Source organism: Nyctibius grandis, chromosome Z, assembly GCF_013368605.1.
Source record: "Nyctibius grandis isolate bNycGra1 chromosome Z, bNycGra1.pri, whole genome shotgun sequence".
Taxonomy (NCBI): Eukaryota; Metazoa; Chordata; class Aves; order Nyctibiiformes; family Nyctibiidae; genus Nyctibius; species Nyctibius grandis.
In genome coordinates, this window is record NC_090695.1 from 33171646 (window position 1) to 33187705 (window position 16060).

At 38.0% G+C, this 16060-nt stretch overlaps 1 protein-coding gene across 1 annotated transcript in view; it reads left to right on the forward strand.

Moving 5' to 3' along the window:
- The first annotated feature begins 416 nt into the window (after window positions 1-416).
- LOC137676957 (lysine-specific demethylase 4C-like) overlaps window positions 417-16060 on the forward strand; it is a 231841-nt gene continuing 216197 nt past the window's right edge. Inside the window, exons 1-2 of the mRNA XM_068424161.1 lie at window positions 417-462; window positions 12733-12836. Of these exons, the coding sequence (XP_068280262.1) occupies window positions 12783-12836 (54 nt within the window). The 5' untranslated portion in view covers window positions 417-462; window positions 12733-12782. The remainder of the gene's footprint in view (window positions 463-12732; window positions 12837-16060) is intronic.

The following is a 16060-nucleotide window of genomic DNA, read 5'->3' on the forward strand; positions in this document are numbered from 1 at the left end:
CTGTTGAACTCTTGTGTCTTGTGAAGCACAGTAAAATTCAAAGAAATGAAACCTGTATAGATTAGACATATTTTATGTGTTTTTATGTCATTTGGAAAATGAACATATATGTATCTTTTAACTGGAGTGGTGTAATCATATCAAATATTGTCAATATGCATGATTTTAAATAGTGAATATAACATTCTTGAACTACATATTATAATGTTTAAACTAGAAATAAGCTAAAATGTTTTCTCAATAAAGCCCCTCTGTATTTTTTCCTCAGAAATTGGTGTATTTTTCCTGTATAATTTTTCAGTCTTTAATCTTTTTGGCTTCTGTATTTTTAGATATTTATCATACGTGAGTCATGGCATGTGTAGTAATTATGTCTTTAAGCATTTCATCCTTTTCTTTATGTGAATTTTAGGTATGCTATTCCTCCAGAGCATGGGAAACGGCTTGAAAGACTAGCTCAAGGTAATATTTTCAATATTTCCGTGTGTAAGATGTTTGAAGGACAGACCTCCAGCAAAGGAAAAAACATTGTCCTTGACTCACTTAATGTGTTTATTACTTAATGTTGTGTGACTTTTATCTGCCTAGGGTATGATTGCAAACAAGGAACGCTTTCTAGTACTCTGAGGAATTCTTAAGAAACAATGTTGTTTTTTTTTTTCTCTTAGAGCTTTATTTTGTACTGGCATTTTTAGCTTGGTGAAGCTTATGAAAATGAGGCTTAATATGTTGTTGTTCATTAGATTTTCATTGCTAGTGTCTTTGTCTCCTCTGTGCCCTTGCCTTTTCTGTAATAGCTTCTTTTCATCAGTAACTTTTGAATCTTAACTTCTTAGCCAGATTTCATACAAAGATAGAAATATTGACGAGTCTCCAGAAGTTTAGTTCACAGTTAACGGCTGGGTAGAGGATGGAAATCTGGTTAGTACCTCTGGGAAGGGGGAAGCAGACAAAATGTACCGACATAAAATCTTATTTGATAGCAGCCTGCTGGCCAGTGAGCAGACATATAAATCTTTGTCTTTTAGCCAAAGCATGTACTGGCTTTTGCCCTCCAGAGGTGTGAGGCACATCTGTTGAGAAGGAGCAGAGGATATTGTTCTAAGGTTGAGATCTAAGGGATAAAAATCACTAGTCTATAGGAAAATTCTCACACAGTAGTTTGTTTTATTTTCAATAACATGACACCTCTCTTCTTGTTTCTAGATTAAGAGTACAATTTATGAATGCAGGAATAATTAGGCATGTTTCTTGGCCTGGTAGTCCATGTGTTATAGCCTGCTATTAACCATATTATATAAGGAATGCTATTGGAAGTTGATAATTAAATGTTATGTATCAGGACCAAATTCTGAAAAATTTTATAAGTTTTCATATCCATTTTTTGTGCATATAGGTGCACGACACTTTTTCTGAGCTATTTTTAAACTATTGCTGAGAAGAGTAAGATGGCATGTATCACTGAGATGTGAAAGTAAAGACCTGTGAACTTGCAGTCTTAAAAACACATACGTGTACTATTCCTGAATTTTCACATAGTTTCAGTTGAGAAAGTTGTCACTCTTTCTTTTTTTTTCTTTCCATATTCTTTTTCCAACTTGCGAAGTATAGAACTCTTCATACGCATACCTTGAAGCTTTTGGTTTTCACTGGTAAACAAATTAATACATTTTATAGACTGGGCAAGTGACACTGAGTAATGGTAAGATCATTCAATAATTATTTTTAAGATTTACAGGAAATGAGCAAGCAGTAAAAGGAATAGAGAACTGGGAGAGATTCAGAGAGGCACACTAGGACTGGTGAAAAATTTGCCTTTTTGTTCTAATAATTGTTAGTAAGCTTTAACTTTTCAATCTGAAAGAGTGTCAAATAAAAGGAAGGGGGTATGATAAAGACCTGTGACGACTGGCATGGAAAAGGTGACTAAAGAGTGATTGTTCGCTGGGTCTTCCAGTACAGCTAGAGGCTCTGAATGAAGAGTATTAGCAGGTTCAAAATAAACAGAAGGAGATAGTTCCTTTCACAATATGAACTCCTCACCATCCATGTGGATTCTAAAATTTTTCATGGATTCAGGGGAGACTGGGCAACACTGGCAAAGAACTGTTAGAGGAGCATAGGAACTGCATCTGGGTTTGGAAGTCTTGGAGCAGCAACTTGGTACTAGATTACTTAGAGGAAGCAAACATTTCATGCCGTATTTAAACACTTCTCTCTATATCCACTGTTAACATTTGCTGGATACAACGTCTTTGGGTAGGTAGACTTTTCATTTGATGTGGTATGGCTGCTCTGGTGTTTATTATAGGTTTCATATTGATTGTTTATAGCTGTGCAGTGTTTTAAAACTATTCAGGTTTAAATACTCTGTAATGAGTGTGTATTGAAACTTTCTTTCTTTTTTGAGAGTGAGGGCAGCAACACTCGTTCACTCATTTCTAAAAATTAAGTGGCATTGAGGCATACTGTTATTTTTCTGCAGGCTAAAAAAAACCTTCAGAGTTTTCTTTGACATGCCGTAATTTCCCCAGATTTGGAGTAACCTATGCAAATTCAGGAAGAAGGTAACTCTTGGAGATACAAGCTTTGCTACATGGGAGCTTTTGAAGTCACTTAGTATAAACTTACATAGTTTAAGGAAGTAGTATGTTAGAAAACTGTGGCCTGGAGGTGCTTAGGTCTCTTATTGCTGATAATGGTGACCTAATACAGTAACAGGAATGGGACATAAAGCATGGGGAGAAGTAGAAGTCTCCAAAACCACTGTTTGTCAGAAGCCAGTACTGGGGTTATACTGGGGGAACAGCGTCTTAACGTCCGAATGCCAGAGTCAGAATTGAACAATAGGCTAAATGGGACTTTGGCCTTCAGTCTCACTCAGCGTAACAGCGTAATAGGAAGAAGACTATGAAAGTACAACAGATTAATATGTGGCTAAGAGACTGGTGCCGTAGGTGGGATTTTGGGTTTGTTGACCACAGGGCGGCTTTCATGGCACCGGGCCTGCTTATACCGGGTGGGGAACAGCTGAGTCAGAAGGGGAAAAGGGTTATGGCTCAGAAGTTGGCAGGGCTGGTTAAAAGGTCTTTAAACTAGGTTCGATGGGGGAGGGGGATAAGACCAGGGCAGCCACAAATAAACCTAGGGGTGACAGGCCTGCGTCGGGGGCAAGGCCGCTAGCCCAGCTGAAGTGCATTTACACCAATGCATGCAGTATGGGCAACAAACAGGAAGAGCTAGAAGCCACCGTACAGCAGGAAGGTTACGATGTGGTTGCCATCACAGAAATGTGGGATGACTCTCATGACTGGAGTGCAACTATGGATGGCTATAAGCTCTTTAAGAGGGACAGGCGAAGCAGGAGAGGCGGTGGGGTAGTGCTATATGTTAGGGAGTGCTTGGACTGTGTTGAAATTGAGGAAGATGGTGAGGATGACAAGGTTGAATGTTTATGGGTGAAGATCAGGGGGAAGGTCGGCAGGGTGGACATTATGGTGGGAGTCTGTTATAGACCACCCAACCAGGATGAGCAAGCGGACGAGGCGTTTTACAAGCGGCTGTCAGAAGCCGCCCGGTCGCCGGCCCTTGTACTTGTGGGCAACTTCAACTTGCCGGATGTCTGCTGGAAATACAACATGGCAGAGAGGAAGCAATCTAGAAGGTTCCTCGAATGTGTGGAGGACAACTTCCTCATGCAAGTGGTAGATGAGCCCACTAGAGGAGGGGTCCTGATTGACCTGTTGTTTGCAAACAGAGAAGGACTAGTGGGAGATGTGAGGGTCGGTGGCTGTCTTGGGAGTAGCGACCACGAAATGTTAGAGTTTTCGATAGTGGGGGAAGTAAGGAGGGGCAAGAGCAGAACTTCTGCCTTAGATTTCTGGCGGGCTGACTTTAGACTGTTTAAGAGGCTGGTGGACCGAGTCCCTTGGCAATCGGTCCTGGAGGGCAAAGGAGTCGAGGAAGGCTGGACATGCTTCAAAAGGGAATTGCTAAATATTCAGGAGCAGGCTGTCCCCATCTGTAGGAAGGCAAGCCGTCGGGGAAAAAGACCGGCCTGGTTAAACAGGGAACTTAGGCTAGAACTTAAGGAAAAAAAGAGAGCCTACTTGCTCTGGAAGAAGGGTCGGGTAACTTGGGAGGTCTATAGGGACGTGGCCAGGTCGTGTAGGGAGAAGATTAGAAGGGCCAAAGCTCAATTAGAGCTTGATTTGGCTGCTACAGTCAAAGACAACAAAAAAAGCTTTTACAAATACATTAACAGCAAAAGGAGGGTCAAGGAGAGCCTCCACCACTTGCTGAATGAGGAGGGTAGTGTAGTGTCAGGGGATGAGGAAAAGGCAGAGGTGCTCAATGCCTTCTTTGTCTCGGTCTTTAATGTCAAGACCGGTTGTCCTCAGGAGACTCGGCCCCCAGAGCCTGAAGTTAGGACGGGGGGCTGTGTGAACCTCCCATGATCCAGGAGGAGACGATTAGTGACCTCCTGTGCCAGTTGGACACCCACAAGGCTATGGGCCCAGATGGGATTCACGCCAGAGTAATGAAGGAACTGGCAAACGAACTTGCCAAACCACTCTCTATTATCTACCGGCAGTCCTGGTTAACTGGAGGAGTTGCAGCTGACTGGAAATTAGCAAATGTAATGCCCATCTACAAGAAGGGTCGGAAGGATGATCCAGGGAACTATAGGCCTGTCAGCCTGACCTCGGTGCCAGGCAAGGTGATGGAACAGATCATCCTGAGTGCCATTACACAGCACATGCAGGACAATGGGGGCATCGGGGCCAGCCAACATGGATTCATGAAAGGCAGGTCCTGCTTGACCAACCTGATCTCCTTCTATGACCAAGTGACCCGCTTAGTAGATGAGGGCAGGGCTGTGGATGTAGTCTATCTAGACTTCAGTAAGGCATTCGACACTGTCTCCCACAGCATCCTCCTGGACAAACTGCCTGCCCGGGGCTTGGATGGGTGGACTCTTAAATGGGTTAAAAACTGGCTGGATGGCCGAGCCCAGAAAGTGGTGGTGAATGGGGCAAAGTGCAACTGGCAGCCGGTCACTAGCGGTGTTCCCCAGGGCTCAGTTCTGGGGCCGGTGCTGTTCAATATCTTTATAGATGATCTAGATGTAGGGATTGAGTGCACCCTCAGTAAATTTGCAGATGACACCAAGCTGGGTGGGAGTGTCGATCTGCTGGAGGGTAGGAAGGCCCTACAGAGGGATTTGGACAGGTTAGATAGATGGGCCGAGACCAACGGCATGAGGTTCAACAAGAACAAGTGCCGGGTCTTACACTTCGGCCACAACAACCCCATGCAGCGCTCCAGGCTGGGGGAAGAGTGGTTAGAAAGCGGCCCGGTGGAAAGAGACCTGGGGGTGCTGCTCGACAGCCGGCTAAACATGAGCCATCAGTGTGCCCAGGTGGCCAAGAAGGCCCGTGGCATCCTGGCGTCTATTAAGAATAGTGTAGCCAGCCGGTCTAGGGAAGTGATCGTCCCTCTGTACTCGGCACTGGTGAGGCTGCATCTTGAGTACTGTGTTCAGTTCTGGGCCCCGCACTTCAAGAAAGATGTTGAGGTGTTGGAGCGAGTCCAGAGGTGGGCGACCAAGCTGGTGAAGGGTCTAGAGGGTCTGACCTACGAGGAACGGCTGAGGGAGCTGGGGTTGTTTAGCCTGGAGAAGAGGAGGCTCAGAGGTGACCTTATTGCAGTCTACAACTACCTGAAGGGAGGGTTGTAGTGAAGTGGGAGTTGGCCTCTTCTCCTGGGCAACTAGCGATAGGACAAGAGGGCACAGCCTCAAGCTTCACCAGGGGAGGTTCAGGTTGGACATCAGGAAGAATTTCCTTACAGAAAGGGTTATTAGACATTGGAATGGTCTGCCCAGGGAGGTGGTGAAGTCATCATCTCTGGATGTGTTTAAGACAAGACTGGACATGGCACTTAGTGCCATGGGCTAGTTGACATGGTGGTGTAAGGGCAACAGTTGGACTCGATGATCCCAGAGGTCTCTTCCAACCTGGTTGATTCTGTGATTCTGTGATTCTGAGATTCTTAGGTCCAGAACTGCTGGAAGAAGGTAGGACAGAAAAGGATCTGGCTTCAGGTACACCAGCACATGTGTACGTGCTTTTCTACAGCTGGGAACAGGAACCCAGTTCCTTGATCCTTACTGATCGCTATGTTTAAAGAAGTTGCCCAGACGTGTCACTCAGCCTTGGTCTGTGCACATCTCCATGAAAGTAAGTTGTCTACTACTGCTACTAATTATATGTTAGTACAAGTTATAAAGATCTTGGTGAATGGAAAACTACTTTCCTTGATGAATGATGTATATGATCAAAACTTAATTATTTTTATTTCAGAACCATGTTTTGAATAGTAAATAGCAAATAACATAGGCTCAGATACTGAACAGTGAAGATAAAATTTCAAATATTTGTTTATTCCATTATATACAGTGAATGAAACTGAATTTCTGTAGAAAAACGTACTCATACAGAGACTTTTATTGTAACAGCAATATAAGGTAGGTGAGTTAGTTTCACAGACAGCCCTCTCTGACATTTCCTAAGTTTTCAGTATTTGACTTTAAAGTTTTCTGCCATGTTTTTCTGTGAGTAGGTTGTGTTCATTTTATTTTTGGTCCAGCTAATAGCTTAGAATGGAATGTAGAAGATGATGCTGTAGTTCTTAAGAATAAAGACGGTGGACTTTATGCTCAGTTTGACTTACACATCCTATTTTTTATTCACTTATTTATTATTTTCTTTGGGAAATGACCATTTCTGATTTTTTCCGTGCTGTGGAGGTTAACACCTCTCTGATCTACTTAGCAACTGCTGCCTGCTAAAATACAGTCTGAGTTTTACAGTAAGGTATCTTAGATGAAATTGTAGAGTAAGCTGCATAGCTGCAAGTCAGTTAATAGTAAACATTAATAAAACGTAGTGTAAATGAGACCTTCGTATTTAATTACATGTGTATTTAAAATATTTTTAATCATATTTTTGCATGAGTGCAACATCTGAAGAAAAAAAAGTAGTTTTTTCAAGAAGGTTAGCGCTGATGACCAGATAGCTACTGAATTAATCAAATGCTTCTAAATAATTAAAATAATAAAATAATGCAATAAATGTGTCAGGTTGCCTAAGTCAAGGCAGTAGTTGACAGTAGGAAGGAAGGAGGACTCGAAAATTTTCCATTATCTTGTCTGAACATCACAATTACCACACATGCGTTTTGTGCATGAATGCTTTCATTTTTGCTTTTCATTGAAATCTTGATTGACTGTGGCACCTACAAATACTTTATCTGAATGACATTAGACTTGCATCTAATAAAGACAACAGTTTGATTTTGCCCTTCAGCTTCTTTCTCATTTATGTAGGTATTTTTTCAATTTTATGTAGACATAAATGTAATAAAAATCTCAAGTGAGCTGTTAACTGCAATTTTTATACTTGTTCATATGTTGATCTGTAATACCATGTTATTCTTAAGGATTTTTTGTTTCACAAAATTGGTTAGAAAATACAGAGAGTAGAAGCAAGTGGCAAATCAGAAATGACAGTTTGAAGGATTTTCAAGATCTTTTAACAGATCATTTAGTTGCAGAAACTATTTTAGAGAGGAGATGACATCTATCTGTGGTGTTCATTTATGTTAAAGAAGAAAGTAAAGTAAAGTTTAATATATTTTAAGTATGTAGAGTTGTAATAAAAAGCTTCATATGGTGTATAATATTAATTAATAAATTTCATGCAGAAGTCATTACCTGCTATGTGTGAAAACAAGTATAAATAGTTATTGAAATGAAACTTGATGTAGGACTTGCATAACTTCTAAGGGTCTCAAATCTGAAAATTTGAGCAGCTGAAGAATGGAACTTTGTCTCAATTAATAGTTAGATGAGTCAAGTTAGCGAAGTTGCTTCTAAGAGACAATAAACTTAAAGCTGTAGCATATTCATCTGGGCATAACAACACTTACTTCACAGCACTTGCTTCTTTTGTGGCTTTTGTACTTTGTGCTTTGTATAGCATACAAATTACCACTGCTTCTTTGTGAGGATTGTAGTCGTGCAACATCATCCTCCTCATTTCTTTATGTGCGATACAGAAAGTTAAATCAAGTTAGTTCAAATCACTGCAAATTAATTTAAATAAACTGTGAAGTGTGTATTTATACCTACCAAAGTAAAATCTAAAAAGTAAAATGACTAGAAAATTCAGTCCTCTTTTCATCTCTGCCTGTAATCTGAGAGTACTCATCAGTGAATTATGATTAATATTTTGTATGTTCTAAGTCATTTAAATGAAGATCTACTTGAATGGTAGTTACATTTTAGATAGATTTCAGTACTTTTTCTTTTGGATGTGGGATTTCACTAAATATCTAGGATTAACTGGTAATCCTGTAAATTGGTAATTTTAACATCAGCTTGGTACTTGAGAATACTTCTGGTGTGTTGCAGGCGTGTCTTGAACTGGCTTCCATTTAATGTATTTGTAAGGGTCTTGTGATGTTTCTAATGCAATGTCCTCTATTCAGTGTGCTATTAGGCATTTTTTACATCTGCTAACCAATTTTCCCACAGGAAATTTTACTGAAAGAAAAGCTTATGTGACCTTACCTTCAGCCTGGGCAATCAAAAGACCTTCTGATAAACAGAGTCTTGTATTGAGGAAATAGTACCTTCCTTTCTTCCCTTGTTCATTGAAGGGGAGTGCTTTTGAGAAAATGAGGTGAATGAGACTGGAAAATTTGAGTGTGTTTAACTGTAGATGATGACAGAGTCAAAAGATATTTTATAGTCATACAGAACGTGTAGGCTGTACTTTGATTTCACTGTGAGGGCTCTGTAACTACAGCGAATGTTCTCCTGTAAATTTCTCTAATGGATTTTGAGCAGGTTGTGTTCTGTAGTTCTGTGTTGTTTGCAACTTTTAGAATTCAGCAACAAGCTTGCCTTCTGGTTGGAGCTGTCACAGCTATTTCTGATCTTTTGGATCTGTAGTGGTCTGGATATCTTCCCATCATTTGCTTTTTATCATCATGTATTGAGCTAATTAAGCATGTTGCAGTAGCAGAATTTGGTACAAAATTTCTTTTCTCAGGGAAAACAACTCTGTCAAACTCTACCTGCTTTTAGAAATTAAGGTTTTTTCTACTTTTCGTATCTGTTGTTTCCTCAGTCTCAAGTATCACTTTCAATCACTTTTTCACAGTATGTTCCAGTGTATTTCTGTTATTATGTTACTCTGGACTGAGATTTCTTGAATCTCATAAGCTGTAGATTCCATGTTATGATTGTTACTGTTATGTTATAGGCATTAATTGTGCCAGAACAGTTGGAATTTATTTGCTGGAGCCCACTAATTGTGGACTCATTTCTTTTAACTGTCTTTTAGTCAGTGAAGCCAAATGTGTGTGATAAAACTGTATCTACCAAGTACTGCTTTTTGAAACTTAACACATTATTTGCAACTCCAAAAGAGAGTAAAGAATTCTGTGCCTGTTGGTGGGGAGAAAAAAGAAAGAATGGTGAATTTGAATAAAATTTGATCTCGAGGCGTCTAGGCAGAGTTCCTAGTACATTAATCAGCATGAGTGTACGTTACGTCTTTGCTGCTTAAGTGCTGTTTAACCTTGTATCTGAGAAATTAGAAAAAAATTGTTCTCCTAGAACTGGGGAGTGTGCTAGAAAAGAACGTACAAAGAATATAACAATTGTAATGTGGCCACCTTAAAATTGTTCTGGAATTGTAGGGTGGTTAATGGAAATAGATATAAAACTTACTGGAGAGAAGAAATTAAACCTGACATTACAGAGAAGGCTATATATTATGGCAAATTGTTGAGATTTCATCTTTTTTTCCTCAAGTCATTAAAAATATTTAGATTGTTAATTGGTTGAAAGTGATTATTTTCTTTTTTTTTTTTTAATAGTTGAGTAGTGAGTGTGTTGCTCCAAGAATGAAACTGCTTCTGTGAATGACAAACTAACATTTATGTGAGAGGGATACAAAAGCTTGTGCAAACACAGTAAAGAGATCACAGAAAGCTCTATTACTAGTTAAATGTCCTGTGGCTAATTTTGTGTCCACTAAGCAATGTTTTTATATCATTTGTCTAGTCATTTTTGTTATTTTTTTTGCTTTATTTTTCTTGAATGAGCACTTCTTACTGCTTTCATACAATTAGCAGGCTTTTCCAGCAAAACAGCCACAGTTCAGTTAGGAGAAAAACTGACTAGTGTTCTTGATTAATATATTCGTGGTGGACAAACATTTACACCTTGTATAATCATAGGTAATCTTTCAATCCGTATCTCTTTCAAAGATCTTTTGTGTTATTCAGGCATAAATATCATCTTATGCATAAAAGAATCAAAAATATTTTTCTGAATCAGTATTAATACCATCATTAAGGAGACCTTTTCATCATGAAGAGCTGGCATTGTGGCTGCTTCACTATCAAGTTGCTATGCCAAATAATTGGTAAAATATACTTTTTTTTTTGTTAATAATGTTTACTTCACTGTAGTTTCTGTTTCTCAGGTAGTTCTCCTGCGTAACAGAATAGGATTACGTATGTTTTCCTTGTACCCAGAAAAAAGTAATCATTTTAAAATGGCTTTGTATATCATATATGGCTTTATATGTCATACGAATTTTACCTACGTTTATAGCACAAATGAAAATAGTTTTGTAGAATCCGTTTTTTACCCAATGTCATTATCATAGACTTTTTTTTTTTTCTTTTTTTTTTTACAATACAATCAGGCTAATTCATATTGCACTATTTTAATCTTTTCCTCTTATATGTTTTAAGAGAGGGCTGTGATGAAACTGTATACCTAGCAGTGAGAACTTACTCTTAGAGTCTAAGACAAGGAGCCAACACTTTTTGTTTTAACTTGTTTGTTCAGTATTTTTCCTATGGAACTATTAGAGATAGTGAACGCCTTTATGCCCGAGTTCTGTTTTCTGAAAATTAAGAAGTTTTTAAAACAGCTACTTTTTTAATAACTTTTTTTTTTTAGCAGTAGCCTGCCAATCTTTGTGAAGTCTCTGAAATCACTTGAGAATATATTGTCATACAATACGATAAACTGTTGATGTTAAGAAGTCTTGGTGACATTGAAAAACGTACTCTACAGAAGAAAGCGAAATAAATAAATAAAATTGAACTTCACAGAAAAGGATTATTTTCAAATATTATGTCCTTGATACAGTAAAATTACGTATTATCCAGGACTGCTAAATGTATGGATTGAAGTTACTTATAGTACATCTCATGGTGATTCTTGCTAATGGTCTGGTATAAACACTAAAAAGAATATAAAGATAAGTAGTAATTACTATTTTTATAATAATAAAGATAAGGACTTTCTCATCTTTGATGATTAGTGAGAAATTGTTCCCCTTTGTCAACCTAGTTCTTCTGATGTTAGTGCTGTAACTTTGTGAGACTTTGGTGATGTTGCATTATAACACAGTCAGAAGTATTTCTCTTGGCTCAAACAAAAGACACATGTTCATCTCAGAGCAGGTAATACACCTGTACTTAAGTGGAAGAGGGATTGAGAGCAAGTATTCAGAGAAAGTAGTAGGTGGTTAGATGTCTCACTATATTCCTTCCATTTTTCAATTTGACGTTTTCAGGAGCTTCTTGCTTTCATTAACTACTCTGCCTTTATTTTCCTTTTTTTATTGTTTGTAGGAATTACGTTTTCAGTTTTTGACAGTGTTTCTTTTTAGAACGGAGTCTGAAAGGAGGTCTGGAAGGACTAAACTAGTGATGCTATGGAAACTTTCCCCCTCTTTCTCCTCATCTTCTCCCATTTTCCTTGTAACATGATGTTTTCTTACCATAATATAATTAGATTGAAGGGGAAAAAACCTGGTGTTTTCATTTTAGAGAAGGAAATATTGGATAGTTCATTTGAATTGTGGGTGAGGTGCTGTTCACATCCTGGTTAGAAGTCAGATACCAGAGTTTAATAACACTGAAACCTTGTCTTGAATTTTTCCCTTTTCCCCTCATTCATTTATCTCCCAGTTCTCATCAGCTGGATTATATAATTATTTAACAAACTAAGCAGGGTTTGTGGAGTGGTAAATAAATAATCATGAAAGTTGAAACATGGCAAGCAATCTTCGTTCATAGAAATCAAGACAAGATTCAAAGAAGCAAAAAAAACCCCACGTGCTTTTTAGTTTTACCAGATATCTCTGTGAAAATAGCCGTACTTTCTAGCCTTTTCTAGATAGAAAGTTGTGTTTCTTTACTGTCTAGATGGTCTGGAAGTGCTAGGTAAACCTAGTCCTCGTGGAATCTTTCTAAATTTATATACTACAGTTGATGTTCATGTGTGCAGGGGTTGCAGAACGAATGTTAATGTAGAAAAAAAAGAACAACAAAATACATCTGTAAAGCATAAGAAAAGCATGCCTAAGTTTACAGGTCCACATTTATTTTAAATTACTTCACTTCTTAACAAACAAACAAACAAACCCCAAACCCCGGCAACCCCTCCCCCTGAAAATCAGTTGAAAAACTTAGGACGTGCATTTGATTTTTATACAAATCTCTCAGAACTTAGCAATGACATGATAAAAAATTCTAAACCAAGTTTAAACAAGACTATACATTGTAAAATATTACAAAAATTTTCTACTTGTTTTAATTAAAAGATACCCAATTTTGCTTATCTTGCCTTATTAGGGTTCTTCCCAAGCAGCTCTCAAGGATGCGATGCTTTTCTTCGCCACAAGATGACTCTGATTTCTCCATCAATATTGAAAAAGTATGGAATTCCTTTTGATAAGGTAAGTTAGTGTTTATTTTTAAACTGTGCATTCATGCATTGAATTAGATTGTGTTTACTATAATGATTGTTTCTAGTAAAGGTGAGGCAAAATTATTGTTTGAATTTTTCTTTACTGACTCCATGAAAAGATGAAAAGAAATGCTTGTAGTATTAGGACTTTTACATGGTTTAGGTTGGAATTTTCGAGCAGAAAACACTTGCAGCCATCATAATCTTTATCCTAAGTTTTTCTGTGATTTTAAAGACATTACCCATACTTTTTGTTTCTATTTTATTTCCATGCAAGTGTGCACGTGATTTTCTGTTGGCTGAAACACTCTTAACTAGCTGTATTAATTTAAGTTATATACCTAATATTTTAAAATAAATGTTTCATTTCTTTATGTCTGTATATTGTTTTTCTGATGCAATTAAATCTAACTTCGTCAGTATTATCTAAAAAATTTCAGGTGGAATAAAACCAAAAGAACCATTATTTAATTTATAATATATTTTAAAAGCTGTAACACATCAGAAAGAGTGAATGATTATTTTGTCCTGCTAGGTAGTGTCAGACTGGACATTTGATAAGAACATTATATAAACAGAAAGTGGGAAGAATAACTGGCTTTCTTCTTTGTGGATGAATTTAATACATAGCAGCTTTCAAAAACATCTGAAGTATTCGGTTTCTTCTCCTTTCTTACAAGATTTTCTACCTTATTGTTTTCCACTATGAAGTTCCTATAGGTGCCAGCTGATAAAAACCTTTCTACTGCATTGCTTTTTCTTTTGAGTATATTTATTCTATATCTTGAGTGCTTTGCAAATTCTACATTTCTAAATTCAAGGCCTTTATAAGGCTACTCAGAAGAGTAGAGCTTGATTCAGAAGGTCCCCTGCCTGAACATCTGTTTATGTTACACTGAGTTTTTAAAAAGCTTTTCATCATTAAGGGATTATGATTCTTGGTTTCCCACTGCACAGGCTGTTCTAAGGTGCTGAGAAGAACCAGCCAATATATTGTGGTTTCTGTTTTGGTGTATGCAGTGTTTATTTATTTGGTATCATGCATGCAGTCCTGTGTATACAAACTTAGTTTATCATGTTCCTGAGCCTAGAATATAGGATAATGCAGTGCTTTCTATCTGTTTTAGTTGATATTTTTGTAACAGTATGAAACATAGCCCATAGAAATAATATTTAAGTGAATGTTATATGTACAGTATTGTTGTGGTTTAACCTCAATAGGCAGCTAAGCCCCATACAGCTGCTCACTCACTCCCCCATGGTGGGATAGGGGAGAGAACCGGAAGAGTAAAAAGTGAGTGGGTTGAGATAAAGACAGTTTAACAGTTAAAGCAAAAGCTGCGTGTGCAAGCAAAGAAAATGAGGAATTCATTCACTCCTTCCCATGGGCAGGCAGGTGTTCAGCCACCTCCAGGAAAGCAGGGCTCCATCATGTGTAACGGTTGCTTGGGAAGACAAATACCATCACTCACTTGCCTTCTTCCCCCAGCTTTTATTATTTTTATTATTTTATATAGGTCATATGATCTAGGATACCCCTTTGGTCAGTTGGGGTCAGCTGTCCCAGCTGTGTCCTCTCCCAGCTTCTTGTGCACCCCCAGCCTGCTCGCTGTCAGGGCCATGTGAGAAGCAGAAAAGGCCTTGACGCTGTGTAAGCACTGCTTGCAGTAACAAAAACATCCCTGTATTATCAACACTGTTTGCAGCACAGGTGGGATGAAGCCACTGATTCATTGTATGCCTTTTGGAATATCACTTCACTTTGCATGCTTAAATCAACCTATGTATAAAGCTGAAGAAGTGCAGGCATTTAGAATGATACTGCCTGCCTTGGAAAACAAGCAGTTTGTTTTCTGAATGATATGTTATCATATGGAAATGTAGTTGCTGAGTTCAGTTTTTGTAATATATAGGTAAATACTGATTCCCTTCATAGCCTTGTGCTTCATCATGAAGTGTCAGATGAAACCTTTTAAACTGGAAGGTTTTATAACTAGATTTATAGTTTTGGATTTACAGAACATTACTCTGAAAAGTATAATTTTCAGTGGTTGGTGTTTAAAGTAGCATATTGCAGAATGCCAGCATATTTGTTTTCAATACCACACATTTGAGGTGGGTGAGGGAGCTGATATTCTTATTTTAGTGTCTTGATTATTCCTGTATTCTAATTTAGATAAAAAAAATGTGCTAGAATTAGTTAAATATTTAGGTTTGGTTCTGTCACCTAGCCTTGGGAGGAAGCAGAGTGTACCCAAGTGTAATTGTAATTAATGGGATTCAGTGAGAAAGTGAATAGAGAGAACCAGGCTGTGATCTCTCATGGCTCAAAGTGATAGAAGTGGAAATGTGCTGAATGCTGATAAGTCAGCCTACGCCTACCAGGTGGCAGCTGAACTGCTGCTTGTTGCAATAGAACATCTGCTAAACTGTCAGGAGTTGGGCAGGTGTACTGAGATGAATTTTGGTATTGTTAGCAGTGAGTATAATCTTTCTTAAACATTCCCACAGCGATGGTTGGAGTGCTACAGTAGCAGTTATAATATATGCACCTGTATGTGCATTTGCATGTATATACTAAATTATGAATCCACAAAAAATTAACCTTGCAAAGTGCAAATGCAAAATGTAAGATCCAATTTTATTCTTTAGCTTTGTTAGCTAAGTATATTCTTGTTTCCCTCTTTCCTTCATCCCATAATACAATCAGAAATATACATCTGTGTATTTTGTTCTTGGATTGAGCAAAAAAAAGCACACAAAGAGTTTGTAAAACTGTAAGATGAGAATTTTGAAGGAGAAGAAAAGGGGGATTCTAAAAGAGGAAACTGGATGTAAGACAACTATGCCAGCAGAAAGCTGAGATTTAAGACATGAGATGTTAATAAGAAAAATGTTTGGAGTTATGAGTTTTAATTTTGGTGATTGTTTAAAATTAAACCTTCCCTTTTTGCAATTTCAAATCATAAGTGTATTTCCCTAAAAAGGTCATATTTGTCCTTCCAATTTTTCATATTGTATTCTTATGCTAAGCATTGTCACACAACGAAAACAGCCTATTTAAGATGTCTCCTTATTTTCCTGTAATCAGTAAACGCATCTTATTGAACAGTCATCAGTCATTGCTCAGATTATTTGCTTCATTTAAAGGAATCTGTTTGCTTTTTAGTGGGCCTGCTGTCTGATGTGTGTTTCAAGTAATAAGGCATATCA